Source organism: Molossus molossus, unplaced genomic scaffold (genome assembly GCF_014108415.1).
Source record: "Molossus molossus isolate mMolMol1 unplaced genomic scaffold, mMolMol1.p scaffold_m16_p_7, whole genome shotgun sequence".
NCBI lineage: Eukaryota > Metazoa > Chordata > Mammalia > Chiroptera > Molossidae > Molossus > Molossus molossus.
In genome coordinates, this window is record NW_023425401.1 from 29,699,696 (window position 1) to 29,715,400 (window position 15,705).

Here is a 15,705-nt window from a genome sequence, read left to right on the forward strand (position 1 = left end):
CCTCACTACTAATTGAATGAGTATAACTTAAAACAATAGATATTTGGCCCTATCAAATGCCAAAGATTATAAAAAAAATAATACCCAGTATTGTGTGTCTGAAATAAAGAGGTTTTCTTATACCCTCTGTTAGAGGTGTCATTACGACAAGTTTTCTGCAGGGCCACTTGGGAGCACACATCAGGAGCCTTAAATGGCCATGCATTGGACGGCAGTAATCAAGCTTTTCAGAACACCAAATACTATGGGAAGTTAACTATGATCTAATGTTAAATGAAACTATAATTATAAAACTTGGTCTGTAGTATTCATGTGTAAAAAAATTAAACATAAATATATAAGTATATACATTTTCCCTTTCTAGACCTATTCTAGACCCAGAGTTCTTAAATGCCTCAGTAAATGTGAAAAAGCACGAGACGGCCTAAAAAAAAAAAGATAACTGTTGACTTCCTCATTTTATATAATCCAATTGAAATTGTATTGGAAATTCTTTTTAAATAGCCACTTGGAATCATTGGCTTCTATTTAATTTAGTAAAAAAGAATTAAATGAAAATGCCCTGAGTCTTCCCCATACATGCTCCTGTTAAATCATGTCACCAGCAATGTCACCTTCACCCCAATTCTGTCATTATAGATTTTTTTCTTTAAAACTTTACGTTTGCAAATGTTTAATTTTATCTTCTTAGATGAGGTCCATTGTTCCTTCCTGATGAGATTTTCTGGGCTCCTATTTCTTTCATCTATTAGTTAGTCATCCCTGCCAGCTTCCTGAGTTTGGCAGATGTAGAGTCCTGCCTTGTCCAGACTTGTCCCCGGTATTTGTAAGTGTGCTTATCAGGCCGGGCATCGGCAGATTGACATCTAGAACCCAGCTCCTGCTGGGCCCTTCTGAGGGACTGAGGGGCAGCGGGACCAGGAAGGGGCATTCAGACCATGGGGACAGTTCATGAAAGAGCCAAAGAGAGAGTATTAGGATACTGGAGAGGGGACTGGCGAAACTGGGGAGTGGTACAGAGAAGGAGGAGGGAATACAACATAGAATATATTCTCTTTTGTCCCTGGTACTTTTCTTGGTTGCTCAGCACATGTGGGTTAAATCATGTACCTGAATACGTATTGCTCACAGCATGTAGGTGGTATCAGTGGTCCTCTCTTATCCACAGGGAATGTCCCAAGATCCCCAGAGAATGCCTGAAACCATAGATAGTACTCTATATGTACTATGTTTTTTCCTATGCGTGCATACCTATGATATGGTTCAATTTATAAATTAGGCATAGTAAGAGGTTAACAATAAAACTAATACTAAGCCCTGGACAGTTTGCTCAGTGGTTAGAGCGTTGGCCCTTGGACCAAAGAGTTGCAGGTTCCATTCTGGCCAAGGGCGTGTACTTCGATTGTGGTTGGTCTCTGGCCCTGGTTGGTCATGCGGGAGGCAACCAGTTAGTTGATGTGTCTATTTCACATCGATGTCTCTCTCTCTCTCTCTTTCTCTGTCTCTCACCCTCCATCTCTTCCTTCCTCCCTCCCTTCCACTCTATCTAAAGATAAATGGAAAAAATATCCTTGGGTGAGGATTAAAAAAAAAAACACGAATTATAAAATACAGCAATTGTAACAATATACTGTAATAAAAGTTATGTGAATGTGGTTTCTTTCTCTCTCTCAGGAATATCAAAATATCTTATTTCACAGATGGAAGATGCATTCTTACCATAGATCTTAGCAACCTCAACATAGAATGTTTTCCCTATTAGGTAGAGAACTTCACCATTTCCCTTAAAGGAAGCATTTTATGGCTTCTCTTTGGCATATTCAAATTTGCAGCATCATTACTCTTGTGTTTTGGGGCCATTGTTAAGTAAAATAAGGGTTACTTGAACATAAGCGCTTGCAAAACTGTGACCCAATGGCCACTGGGGGCAGGGTGAGGGGAGCATGTGGATACAAGGACACAGGGATGAGTCACTTCCTGGGCAGGATGGGGTGGGACCACATGAGATTTCATCATGCTACTCAGAACAGCACACAATTCCAAACTTATGACTTGTTTATTTCTGGGATTTTCCATTTAATATTGTCAAACTGCAGCTGACCTCAGGTAACTAATTGAAGCCACAGAAGGTGAAACCGCAGATGTGGGCGAGTACTTGGTGGGGCCAGACCCCCTGCTAAGAACTCTGTGTGTGTTACCTTGTTTAATTCATCCACAGCCCTAAGCCACAGACACTGTTAAGTCACCTAGTGCCCAAGGTCATACAGCTGATAAAGGCTGGAGCCACGATTTGAACTCCAAAAGTCTGAGCTATTACATTTCACAACTCCAACACATTTCAGTTATGATAGATTATAGCCGCCTTTTAACCTCTGTGCTGTTTATCTACTTTCTGCAGTGGAAGGATTACGTCAAAGGACCCAGTGCTGAATATAACAAGACATATCTTATATGACAATAGAAAAAATATTCTGGTCATACAATTCATACATATTCCCTTTTTTCCTCCAGAAAGAAGAAATCATCAAACTCATTTTTGAAATATGTGGTAAGATGTGACTATCAAGTACCAGCCCCTCTATGTTCTCTGTGGGTCAGGAAGCTGTGCGTGTGATATCGCTCGCTCGTGAGAAAGTTTGACGCTCATTTGAAAAGTCAGTGGGAAAGTGACAGGAAGCAGGGAGAGGGGCTGTGGGCATCCTGGTTTAGGAAAAGGAAACCATCTCCCAGTGTGAAGATACCCTGCTGAGAGAGAGTCTGTGGGCGGCCAGCCTTCCCTAAGCACAGTGCTCATTTACATTCAGTGACATTTACCTGAGCTTGGGAAGAAAAAAGCAACAAAGACACTATGACCACAGGGACCTAACTGGTATTTGAGTCCAGCCTGGCTGGTGACTGTCATGTCTGTGTTGTTCCTGAAGCAGGAAGTCTTTCTGAATTGAGATTTGAGCACGATTTCTAGAGGGCATTCCACCCAAAAGGCTGGAGGACAGAGTCGGGAGGTCCCCTTGCTTCACGACTGTATCGAGATGCTTCTACACCTGTGGCTCAATATGTCAGACTTAGCATAGAGTTACCAGAAAGAGGAAGTAAAGAAAAGAGATTAGCCAAAAGGCAAGAGGGTAATGGACTAATAAAGATGAGAGAACCTCCTGTGTTTAAACAGGACAGAGGCAGGGATGTCATTGTTGTTCCCTATAGATAATTCTGGACTTGGAGAACCAACCTGGGACTCTGTATGGTGACAGGCTAGTTTAGACATGACTTCTGAATTCTGGAAGCTCTGTAAAAATAGCGCCAACTTTCCTCATGATTTTTTGTGGGAGGGTTGTTGGGCAACAGAATGGATAAGCCAATGGACCCCTGATAATTCTTATTACCCAGGGACTCTGGCAACTGCTTTGAATGGTAAACTCTCAACAGAAATTGTGTATTGACCAGCATTCTCATTACCTTCAAAATGTTTCATAGTATGACATGAATGGACTGTTGGCCTCATTGATAGCATGGGAGCCACCCTAGCTGACATGCTGGGTGACTGGGGACATAAACTAGAGTAGCTGTTCTTTATTCTTGTGTACAGTTAAAAGCACTAATTCTTCCCCCACAATTAAAATTTCCATCCCATTACTTTACCTATTGGCTATGCCAATGAGCAAATCTCTATTTTCATTTAGGGATGTGGTTGAAGACTGAAATACTAGCTTTCAGATTCAGATGAAATACAAATGGTGGAATGACAAATTTAGGATAGTGGTTATCTCTTAGGGAGAGGGAGCTGAATGTTATCAGGGGATGCTGACTCTCAAAAACATTTTAGTTTTTAATCTGAGAAATTGGCACAAAGTGCTTATTATTTTACCATCTACAATGTTGTTGTTTTTTAAATAAATTATTATTTTTTAAGAGTCAGGTATAGAAACCAGAAAGAAGGGACACAGTAATCAGCTGTGTTCACAGTCACAGGAAAGGAAGGTCCTAATCCAGGTCTCAGGTTTATCTGTGCCAGCCTCTCCCCTCCCCCACCAATCTGCTATTAATCAGTGATGTTTTGAGTTTCATTCCTGCAGCGTCTCTGTTTCCACATTCATCTTTTAGGCTGTGGACCCAAATGTAAAGAGACTCCTCTAGAGCTGCTGTTTGTGATTGACAGCTCAGAAAGCGTGGGGCCCGACAACTTCCAGATCATCAAAGATTTCGTGAAGACTCTGACTGACCAGGTTGCTCTGGACCTCGCCACGGCCCGCATAGGCATCATCAACTACAGCCATGAGGTGGAGCAGGTGGCTCGCCTGACGCAGTTCTCCAGCAAGGACGACTTCAAGCTGGCTGTGGACAACATGCAGTATCTGGGGGAAGGCACCTACACAGCCACTGCACTCCACGCAGCCACCCACATGTTTGAGGCTGCAAGGCCAGGTGTGAAGAAAGTGGCCTTGGTCATCACTGATGGGCAGACAGATACCCGAGATGAAAAGAATCTGACAGAGGTGGTCAAGAATGCCAGGGACACCAATGTGGAAATATTTGTGATTGGGGTGGTGAAGAAAAATGACCCCAACTTTGAAATGTTCCACAAAGAAATGAATCTGATTGCTACTGACAGTGAGCACGTTTATCAATTTGATGACTTCATGACCTTGCAAGGTAAGACTCAGCTCCAGGGGGAAAGCATGTTGTTCTTCCAAATACCACATCACTGGGTTATCCTGAGCAAAAATGGAAATTGGAAGGCTAATGAGGTCTATGCAAATATTCAATTGTAACACATAAACTCCAGAAGGTAGAAACATTTAGTATCATCCTGCTTCGAGAGTATAATTCCTTGTCTTTATTTCTTCTTAACAAGTGCTGAGTTGGTCTTGGAGTAAACCGGGGTGTCTCTGGTCAAAGGACATAGATGAAAAGAAAGAGAACGTAGGGGTATTGCTAGGATGAATGTTCAGAAAGTTACCTAACCTGAATAAGAGATGGAGCAAGCCAGCAGTAAGGCAAAAAGGGACCATAGAATCAAAATGAATTAAGACGTGCATAATAAATGAAAAAAATATTATGATAATATAAAGAGATGAGAGTCACAAGTAACTGAGACTGTTCTTCTCTGTCCTGGTGAAAACAGACAACAAGTAAGCAAGCCCATGTCAGGAGCTTATCTTACAGAGCACCATTCTGAATATTCATCATACAGTCAATGCCCATGTGCTATGTTTCCCTGTGCTCCTTTACCCTGTCACATGAACTGATGTTTCTTTTATTTTTCATATGTTTACATTAAAAAAATTTTTTCCATCATTTATCCCCTCTATGCCCTCTTTCACCTCCACCCCATCCCACAATCACCACTCTGTTGCCCATGTTCATGAGTTCTTTTTTATTCTTTTTTGCTCAATCCCTCCACCCCCCAACACCACCCCCATCCTACCAGAGTTGTCCACCTACCTGAAACACTAATTTGAAAGAACATATGCACCCCTATGTTCATGCAGCATTATTTACAATAGCTTAGATTTGGAAGCAGTCCAAGTGCCCATTGGTTGATGAGTGGATAAAAAAGCTGTGGTCCATTGACACAATGGAATACTACTCTGCCATAAAAAGGAAGAACATTTTACCCTTTGAGACAGCAAGGAGGGACCTGGAGAGTAGTATGCTAAGCAAAATAAGCCAGTCAGAGAAAGTCAAGTTCCCTATGATTTCACTCATATGTGGAATTTAATGAACAAATCGATGTTTCGTAATGAGGCATTCTAAGACACTATGGTTGATATATGGTCAGTATGGTCAGTATTGCTTTACAATGAAACATGATCCAACTCTTCAGAAACTGATCATTCCTTCTGGCAGGGCCCACACCTGGCAAGATTGTGAAGGAAGTAAAATGTATGCTTCAAGTTGGTACCCTTCTCCCTTATCCACACCCTCGGAGTGGGGCCTGGCCTCGTGCTGCTCCCGACCCACTCGGGGTACCAGCACGGCCGGCCCCAACGCTAGCACACCATACTCAGAACCTCCCCACATTCCAGCTTCCCTTTTCTTCAAACCTTTCCAACCTGGGCTCCTATATCCTTAACACCCGGCTGGGTGACTAGTGGGTTTGTCTGATATATTCAGTCTCACTGGGCTGTTAATGTGTTAGAACGACCAGAGTATTACACACTGCAGAGACAAGTTATATGTTAATAACTGAGGAGCTTTAGCCTCGAAACCAAAGGAGTTAGTAAATTTGTTCCAGCCAGAGAGGGATATATTTTGGGGTTGGCTGGCCTTTTTGCTACCCGTAAAACCACCTATTGAATTTATTAAGGGTGAGACGTGCCCCTTCCACAGAGTAGTTCACAGTTAACTGGTGCTTTAGATAAGCCAGCATTTAAGTCATTCTTTTGCTTGTTTAGCCCTCGTTTCTTATTTAATGTAATGAAATTAGTTTAGATGGCCTCTGATGGATGATGTAAAAATGCTTTAAAACTTGGTTCACTTCACAGTTGACTTCAAGTGATAAGAAATTCCCTATTTTAAGGAGAGTGCAGATCTCTTTCAACGCATTTTGAGTAACGCTTTGTTTCTCCTACAATGACCCTTCTCTACCTCTCTTTTAAAAGACACCCTGAAGCAAAGATTGTTTAAAAAACATTGTGAGGATTTCGATTCCTACCTCATTCAAGTTTTGGGTTCGTCGCCACTTCAACCTGGATCTGGGGCGGCAGGGGGAGAACTCAGCGTTTCCACCCCAGAGCCCCAGGAAGACATTTCTGAGTCAGTAAGTAACTGTCCTGCTTCATTTGCGAAATTCACATTGTGTGTTCTCTCTGTTTGACATCAAAGAGCATCTTGCTTTGCACTGCCAAGAATGAGCTGAGGTACGTGTATTTTTAGGTCCTTGGCTCTAAATATTAGCACTTGGTCCCCAGATTTCTAGTTCTGAGATAGCTCTGGGGCTTGTGAGCATGAATATGAGATTTTCAAATATTTCTATATTTTATGAGTGATTGTTTATTAAATGTTGCAAATAACATTTTTATATTAGACACCCTCCACCACCACCGATTAACACTATACTATTTGAATCACTCACTTGCTGTGCTCTGTAGATCCTTTCATACCAGGTCACAGTTCTTACTCATCTCTCTGTGCCCACTGCCCATTGTGCACCCTCTCAAGTTTCTTCAAAGTGCACAATGTTCAACCTGCCACTAGGCCTCAATCCAAGCCGCACTCCTGCTCATTTAGCTGCCCCCTCCCATGCTCAGAGTAGGGACTGGGAGGGAGGCTGTGCATGCACACAGTGCAAGGTGGATGCTCTGTTTCAGATCAGCAGAAAGAACCACCTTCTGAATGTACCGAGACAAATGTGACCGTCCTCATAGCCCACTTCTGGGCACTGACCTCAGCTGATCAGGTTATGAGCAATTATTAGATTCTTTTAGGTCAAAATTGGAGAGTCTCCGTAATTACTGGTCAGTGGGTGTTGTAGTCACTTACCCACCAAATTACAACAAAGCAGGTCGAGACTCACCTTTGCTACACACGTGGACACCTTCTAGCAAGCAGGCACATAGCTGTCATGACCCTGTTCTGTGAGCTCAGTGAAGTCCCTGTCCTGCCCCTTTCTGAAGGCTTCATGGACATGAAAGATTCGTTATGAGTAAGTGCCACAATATTCTAGCATTAGGATTCAGCTGTCTAGTTGGACTAAGGCCTTGAGAAATCTCCACAACAGTAAGTGGACCCAGGACCATTCAGGAATCAGAACTAGGAAGCCATTCCTAAGGGGACAAACTATAGGACTCACTAGATTTTTAGACACTGTTCAAAAAAGGGCAGAAAGTCCTCTAATATATTTCTATTTGATTAAATACTAACCATCTCTGAGATGGGTCATTTCAGTTAGGGCAACAGACTGCCACTGGATTGTTGGTTGAAATTAGCACATACATTTCTACCACATGGTTTATACCAGGGGTCAGCAAACTCTTTCTGTAAAAGGCCATATGGGAAATATTTTTGGTTTTGCAGGCCATTTGATCTCTGTTGCAATTACTCAACTCTGTCTTGGGAATAAAGACAGCAGAAGGATTTCTCAGGTTCGACTACATTCATAGCACTTCAGCCACACCTGCTCTGCTGCTCTTTCTGGGAAGTCCTGGGAAGTGAAACGTGTCCATCCAGTCTACTCTGGCTCCCTCCTGAGATCTCAGGATAACTTATACTTCTTTTGGAATTTATCACAGTTTACATTGTTTTGTGTTTTTTAATCCTCAGCCTATGATATTTTTCCATTTATCTTCAAATAGAGTGGGGGCGGGGGGGGAGAGAGAGACATTGATGTGAGAGAGACATACTGATTGGTTGCCTCCTGCACAACCCTGATTGGTTGCCTCCTGCACAACCCGAGCAGGGCTGGGGACAGAACCACAACCAAGGTATGTGCCCTTGACTGGAATCGAACCCAAGACTCTTTGGAGGGCCAATGCTCTAACCACTGAGAAAAACTGGCCAGGGCCAGTTTGACATTGTTAATAATTACTTATATATGCACCTTAACTCTCCTAATGGATTTAAATTTCTTGAGGGCACAATCTGTGTTTAAACTTTGTGTCCCGATCACAGCCTAAAATTGTATCTCATCTTACATACAATAGATGCTCAATAAATACCATTGACCAAATGAATGCTATTCCAACTGTTGGACTAAAAAAATAAATCTAAAGATTTTCTTCAATGGAAGGCATACATTATACTGTTTTATAAAATACTGTATACAAAAAAATCCTTATTTTTTTATGGGACTAATAATGTTGGTACTTCATGTACCTTTATTCTTTCTGGGTTTGGCCAGTTGGGTTAAAATTTCCAGGATATAAATGGGAGTGGGGAAATAAAATCAAGTAAATATTACTTAATCAGACCAACTGATTATGACCACCAATGGTTCATTAAGCAAATAAGCTTATAATTTCCTGTATGAAATCACCCTTTGTCATTCTAAATACATTAGTAAAGTAAATGTCAACATTGATGAAAGAAATCAAAGATGACACTAATAAATGGAATATTCCTGGGTTAGAAGATTATTGTTTAAATGTCCATACTACCCAAAGCAATCTACAGATTACATGCAATCTTCATAAAAATACCAATGGTGTTTTTCACAGAACTAGAATAAAGAATCCTAAAATTTGTATGGAATTACAAAAGACCCTGAATGGCCAACACAGTCTTGAGAAAAAATAACAACAACAACAAAAAACTGGCATTATCATGCTCCCTGGTTTTAAACTATACTACAGAGCCATAGTAATCAAAACAGTATGGTACTGGCATAAAAACAGACAAACAGATCAATGGAATAGAATAGAGAGCCCCAAAACAAACATATGCATATATCATTAATTAATCTATGAAAAAGGAGGCAAGAATATACAATTGGAAAAAGATTATTTCTTCAATAGTGATGCTGGGAAAACTTGACAGCTACATGCAGAAGAATGAAACAAGACAACTGTCTTATACCATATACAGAAATAAATTCACAATCAATTAAAGACTTGAAGAGTTGACATTGGTCTTAGCAATATTTTTTTGGATCAGTCTCCTAATACAAGGGCAACAACAACAACAAAAAATAAGCAAATGGAATTTATGTCAAACTAAAAAACTTTTGTACAGCAGAGGAACCCATCAAGAAGATGAAAAAGCAACCTACAGAATGGGAGAAGATATTTGCAAATTGTACATCTGATAAAGGATTAGTATATAAAATATATAAAAATGTAGAGTGATTCCACAGAAAACCAGTGATGGAAACAATGCTATATGAAAAACAAACAAATAATCTGATTGAAAAATGGACAAAGGACTTGAATAGATGTTTTTCCAAAGATGACATACAGATGGCCAACAGGCGCAGGAAAAGATGCTCAACATCACCAATCATCAGAGAATTGCAAATCAAAACCACATGAGATATCACCTCACACCTGCCAGATGGCTATTATTAAAAAGATAAAAAATGACAAGGGTTGGTGAGGAGGTGTGGAAAAAGGAACCCTCATACACTATAGGTAGGAATGTAAAATGGTGCAGCCACTATGGAAACAGTATGGAGGTACCTCAAAAAATTAAAATAGACAACCATACAATCTAACAATTCCACTTTGGGGTATTAATCCAAAGGAAACAAAAACACTAATTAGAAGAGATACAATACACAAGATATGGAAACAACCTATGTGTCCATGGATAGATAAGTGAATAAAGATGTGTTACATATATACAATGGAATATTTACTCAGCCATAAAAAGAATGAAATCTTGCCATTTGCAACAACATGGATGGACCTAGAAGGTGTTATGCTAAGTGAGATGTCAGAGAAAGATAGATGCCATGTGATTTCACTTCTATGTGGAATCTAAAAACAAAACAAATGAACAAACAAAACAGAAACAGACTTATAGAGATAGGAAACAAACTGGTGGTTTGTTTGGGAGGGGTTTGGGGGTAGGCAAAATAGATTAAGGGAATTAAGAGATACAAACTTCCTCCACTAAAAAAAAAAGCTACAGAATTCCAGGTATAAGAAAAATAAGTCATGGGGATGTAATATATAGCATAGGGAATATAGTCAATAATATTGTAATAACTTTGAATGATGACAGTTGGTAACTAGACTTATTGTGGGGATCATTTTAAAAAATATGTTTTTATTGATTTTTAGACAGTGAGGAAGGGAGAGAGAGAGAAAGATGGAAACATTGATGAGAGAGCAACATTGGTGAGAGAGCAACATTGATAAGCTGCCTCCTGCACACCCCTACTAGGGATTGAGCCTGCAACTCAGGCATGTACCCTGACGGGGAATCGAAAAGCTGACCTCTTGGTCCATGGGTCAATACTCAACCTGTGAAGATCATTTTGTAAGATATATAAATATTGAATCACTATGATGTACACCTGAAACTAGGTGCAAATATGATATTTTATGACAATTATACATCAATAAAAAGGACAAAACATTAGTGTCAATGCACAGGGTGTTTATTCACTGGAGCTGGTCTCTTGTAAAAATGTTCCCGATTTCCCACCCCATCCCCCGAAAGACTAGAAAGGAAGAAGCCCTGTCTACCCTTTCCATAAAGCATATTTTTTTTATTACAAAAAAATTGTTCCCTGGTTGAAATGGCTTAACTAGCAGCAGAGATGTCTTCCTCTGTAGAAAGAGGCTGCAGGATTCCTATGCAGGGTGATTCCACAGCAAGCCAGTGATGGAGGTAACCAAGCAAGTGCAGGGAGAGGCCTTCTGGGTAGCTCCTGCACCAGGTGGAAAGGTGTGGTGGAGGAAAAGAAAAGGAGGAACTGTGAGTCTCCACTTTCCCCCTAGTGCCATCCTGAAACATAGTTCAGAGCTAGCCCTAAGTCTAGGACACAGGCTCTGCATTTCCATGGAGCAAGGGATATTCTATATCAATGTGAATTACAGAAAACTAACACAGTGGGCTGGCTTTGCTGGCTGTCCCACCCTCTCTTGTCCATTCTCTTTTTTTTTTAGTGAAACTTTATCCCTGGTCCCGGCTCCAATTGCCTCATTTCTCTTCTCTTGTCATTACCACACAAATTGCTCAAAGATGTCCACCTCAATTGTCACCCTTGCTGTTTCTCCCATCTCTTACTCTCCTTTCCCCACTGCTCTCCCTAATTCTTCCATTTTGTTTTTTTTCCCCCTTTATTGATTTTAGAGAGAGATGAAGTGAGAGGGAGAGACAGAGAGAAACATCAATGAGAGAGGACATCAATTGGCCGCCTCCTGCCCCCCCACTAGGGATCAGGCCCACAACCTGGGCATGTGTCCTGACCGGGAATCGAACTGGCAACCTCTTGGTGCATGGGTCAATGCTCAGCCACTGAGCCACACCAGCTGGACATCTTCCTCCATTTTGAGATCCATCTAAAGAAGGCCATTTTCGATTGTAGGGCTCCACTGGCAGTTTTTTTCAAGAGCTGGAGCCCTGGGCAGGTTCTGACTTGATAATTAGAATTAGATTTGGTCCTTCATCCTAACACCTGACTATGACTCTGTCCTCAACTCTGATGGCACAGCGTTTAGTCCCTACCTTTGCTCTGAGGTCCATTCCCTTCTCTTCCAAGGACAGGACCTCGCTTCATTGTGGTGCTCCTTTGTGGTGCTCATTCCTGCCACTATTTCTGATTCCCACCCATGTCAAAAGACATGGAGTTTATAAATCAGTAGATAGACTTCAGACTTCCCTGTAAAAAAAATTCTCCATTCACACGTCCCTCTTTCTACTATCCCATCTCTTTTTATAATGAAATTATTTCATAGGCCAGTCTTTGCTGTCATTGTTTCTCTCTCTCTCTCTCTCTCTCTCTCTCTCTCTCTCTCTCTCATTTTCAACTTCACTCTACCCCTGTGGGATGCCCTCTAAAATCAGGGCTGCCTCCAACATGGCACTGAAACTGCTGGAAAGGCCACCAACAACCTAACTGCCAAATCCTATTGCCACCTTCTTCTTTTCTCTTTCACATAAATAACGCCATGCCCTTCATTTCTTTGATTTTGAGGGTTCTCTCTCCCTTGTTCACCTCTCACCCTTCTGAGCATTCTCCCTTCATTGCTTTTGGGGTTTCCCTTTCTTTCTTTTCCCCTTAAATATTAAACTCGGAAGTTTTCTGAGGTCTATCCTTAGCTGGCTTCTCTTCTTGTTCCACATTCTCTTTCTCAGTTCCAAAGCTAACAACTCTCAAACCTGCCTTCCCAATCCAGACCTTTCTCCTGGGCCGCACTTGGACATTTCTGATGGTCTGTATACACCTTATTCCCCCCAGCATTCAACATGGGACATGTTCACAGTGCTGCTCCTCCAGATTTCCTTCCGAGGGGGACAGTCCCACCAACCAGCCAGGCACCCAACAAGAAACCTGGGCTACATCCGTAGCTCTGTTCTGGCTTCATATTCCACTCTTGTATGTTGTCTTCTTTGCTAGCCCTCTGTCCCCTCTGATCATTCCTCTGTCCCCTCTGTCAACTCCTTTCTCCTCATCCACAGCTCTACTGTCTCATCACTTCTTGTCTATATTAATAATATGGCTTCAAAACACTGGTCCCGTCTCTCTTTTCTATATTCTACTCAGTTTATCCATTACTTGTTGACAGTAGAATTTTATTTATTTATTTTTCACTCATCAAAATAACATTGAATTACTTTTCTTATATATAATTCCATTTGGGCTGAATTTTCTTAAAAGTCTATAATGACATGCATATCTTTTAACTTGGTACTAAGCCTCCATGACAGTAGATTAGGAAAAATAACAGTATTTTCTCCTAATGTTATAAGTTGCTCATTCACTATTATACTCACTATTAAACAAAGTAGCCTATTCAAAGGCCATACCCAATCCTTTCAAAAGACATGGAGTTTTCAAACTTCCAAAACACTAGGGACTGAGCCTACTGTTAGCTTACTTTCTCCACTGACAGGATAATTGAGTTGATTTCCTGAAATTAGACTTGATTATTTATAAATGGCTTTGACCAAGCCACATATACAGATGTGGTTATATTGGTCAATATTCTAATTTATTTTTTATAAAATAAAATTTACACTCATTGTACTCATTGTGGTAGTAAGAAAAAAAAATACCTCCAATTCTTTTTTATAAAATCCTGCTTAACGACTAATTCTTAGCATGACTAGGTGAAATTGTTGTGTAAATATCCTATATTGCTAACAATAGACTTATTACTCTTAGAATATAAGATGCTCCTATCCTATGGAGGAGAAAAAAAATGTTATACACTGATCTAGGAGAAATATCCCAGACCTGGAAGTCAAGAAACAAGCTATTCTCAATGCTGAAGCTAAATACTTATTTCCTTGGCTCCAAAGTTTATATTTTTTCTATTTTGTTATTTCAGAGATTGAGATGCATCTAGTTAGTGTGTTGTGGTCTTTTTTTTTTTTTTTTTTTAAGGCTTTTAAAATGTATAGTGTGTCTCACAAGTGAATGATGCCTTAGAAGTGAAATCTGACAGCTGCCCAACCTTGGGTGAATCACCTATTTCTCAAAGTTTCCGTTTCCTCACTTGTAAAATAAGAGATTTTACCAGAATATTCTTCCTTTTGTAAAAGTATATGCTTAGAACAGTAAAAAGCATGTACTGGGCAATGCCAGAAACATTTACTGGGCATTATATTAATGTAGTTAGAGGATTTAAAAATAAAATACTACCATTTACCCCTTAGGAAAGCTGCAGCCCAACTCAAGGTGTCCCTGACAGTCCTCAACAACCTTAAATGCAAATAAAGAGCATTCAATTTAAGTGCTACTTAAGTGCTGAGAGTCCTGGCAAAAACACTGTTATCACCTGGGAAGAGTCAATCAAGGTCAGAAGCTGGAGAAGCCAGACACCTTGAAGGCACTGGCTGCCGAGCCAGCTGGCAGGAACAGCATCCCCACAGCCATGGGAGAAACTTGGACCAGCGCTGCTGGGAAAGCTAGGACAGACATGTGGGCTAATGCAGATGATCTCAATGCAGAGAAGACGTGAGCTCAGATTCCAAGAGCTTGTCTGTAATAAATGCAAAATTCTGTGTCATGAATTACGAGGGAAATATTTGGGAATCAGAAACCAGATGGCCTTTTGGAATTATTAGTGATTCTCCTTTAGGTTATATGTTCATATTCCTAGGATGCTGCTCAGAATCTGTTTTCCTTGCCTTAAAGATCTGTCCTAAGACTGAAAAGGACTGATGACAACACATCTGCTTGTGCGGCCGCATGGAGCAGCCCTGGACCCCAGGTGTTGGCCCTTCACATGTCCCTGTTCTCCTCTTCTGTGTCTTTTTCCTGTGCCCAGACCCTGCTTAAAGCTGGGACCATTTGTCTCCCAGAAGGCAAGCCAGTATTCGTGGGAGTAGAAATGTGTGGAGCTGGTAGGCAGGCTTTTGTTTTTAGGCTTCAGATTTATAAAAAGAACAGAGAATATCTGTAACAAACCTCGGAGTCTCCACTATGCAGAGGGAACTGTGGTTTCCACTTGTTCGCTCACTCTTGCTTCAAATAAAGTTAAAGTCCTTGCTTGTTTTCTTTGGGAGTCTCTTTCTCCTCCTCTTCTCTCTGGAGGGAACCACTACCATTAATTTGATGTGTATTTTACCAGTAAAGTTTGGGGCTGCCTAAACCCCACTTTTAGAACTGAAAGTTATGTTAGGGTCTAAGCTTTTCTTACTTTAAAATGATGATATTAAAGCCTAGAAGAATGAAATAATTAACCCTGAATCTTTGACTTTCCCTCTGCCTCTCTCTCTCTCTCTCTTTTTTCCCCTCTCTCTCTCTCCCTTCTCCATTCTGAATTTATCCAGGGGCCACTATTTGCTGATCTATGCTATAAAGACTTAAAAAAAAAAAAAAAAAAAAAAAGAAGAAGAAGAAGGAGAAAAGAAATGAAGGAAAAAGGAAATGGAAAAAATGTGGCAAGGTTTAATTTCTCTTATCAGGAAAGTGATATTTATATATATGAAACAGGAAATGATGCAAGACAGTTCAGAATTAAAGGTTAACTTCCATGCGATCAGGGCCAAGTATAGAAGCATTAGAAGCACTATGCACCATCTGGAAGAGGAATGTTAGTGCTGACTCTGTCACTGGGAACGGTTCTGCAGATGGGGTTCTTGCTGGGAGGGTTC

The 15,705-nt window shown here is 40.8% G+C and overlaps 1 protein-coding gene across 1 annotated transcript in view; it reads left to right on the forward strand.

Moving 5' to 3' along the window:
• The window catches only part of COL28A1 (collagen type XXVIII alpha 1 chain), a 151,767-nt gene that overhangs the window by 127,672 nt on the left and 8,390 nt on the right, over window positions 1–15,705 (forward strand). The window contains exons 32-34 of the mRNA XM_036247179.1: window positions 2,512–2,548; window positions 4,099–4,647; window positions 6,600–6,757. Of these exons, the coding sequence (XP_036103072.1) occupies window positions 2,512–2,548; window positions 4,099–4,647; window positions 6,600–6,757 (744 nt within the window). The remainder of the gene's footprint in view (window positions 1–2,511; window positions 2,549–4,098; window positions 4,648–6,599; window positions 6,758–15,705) is intronic.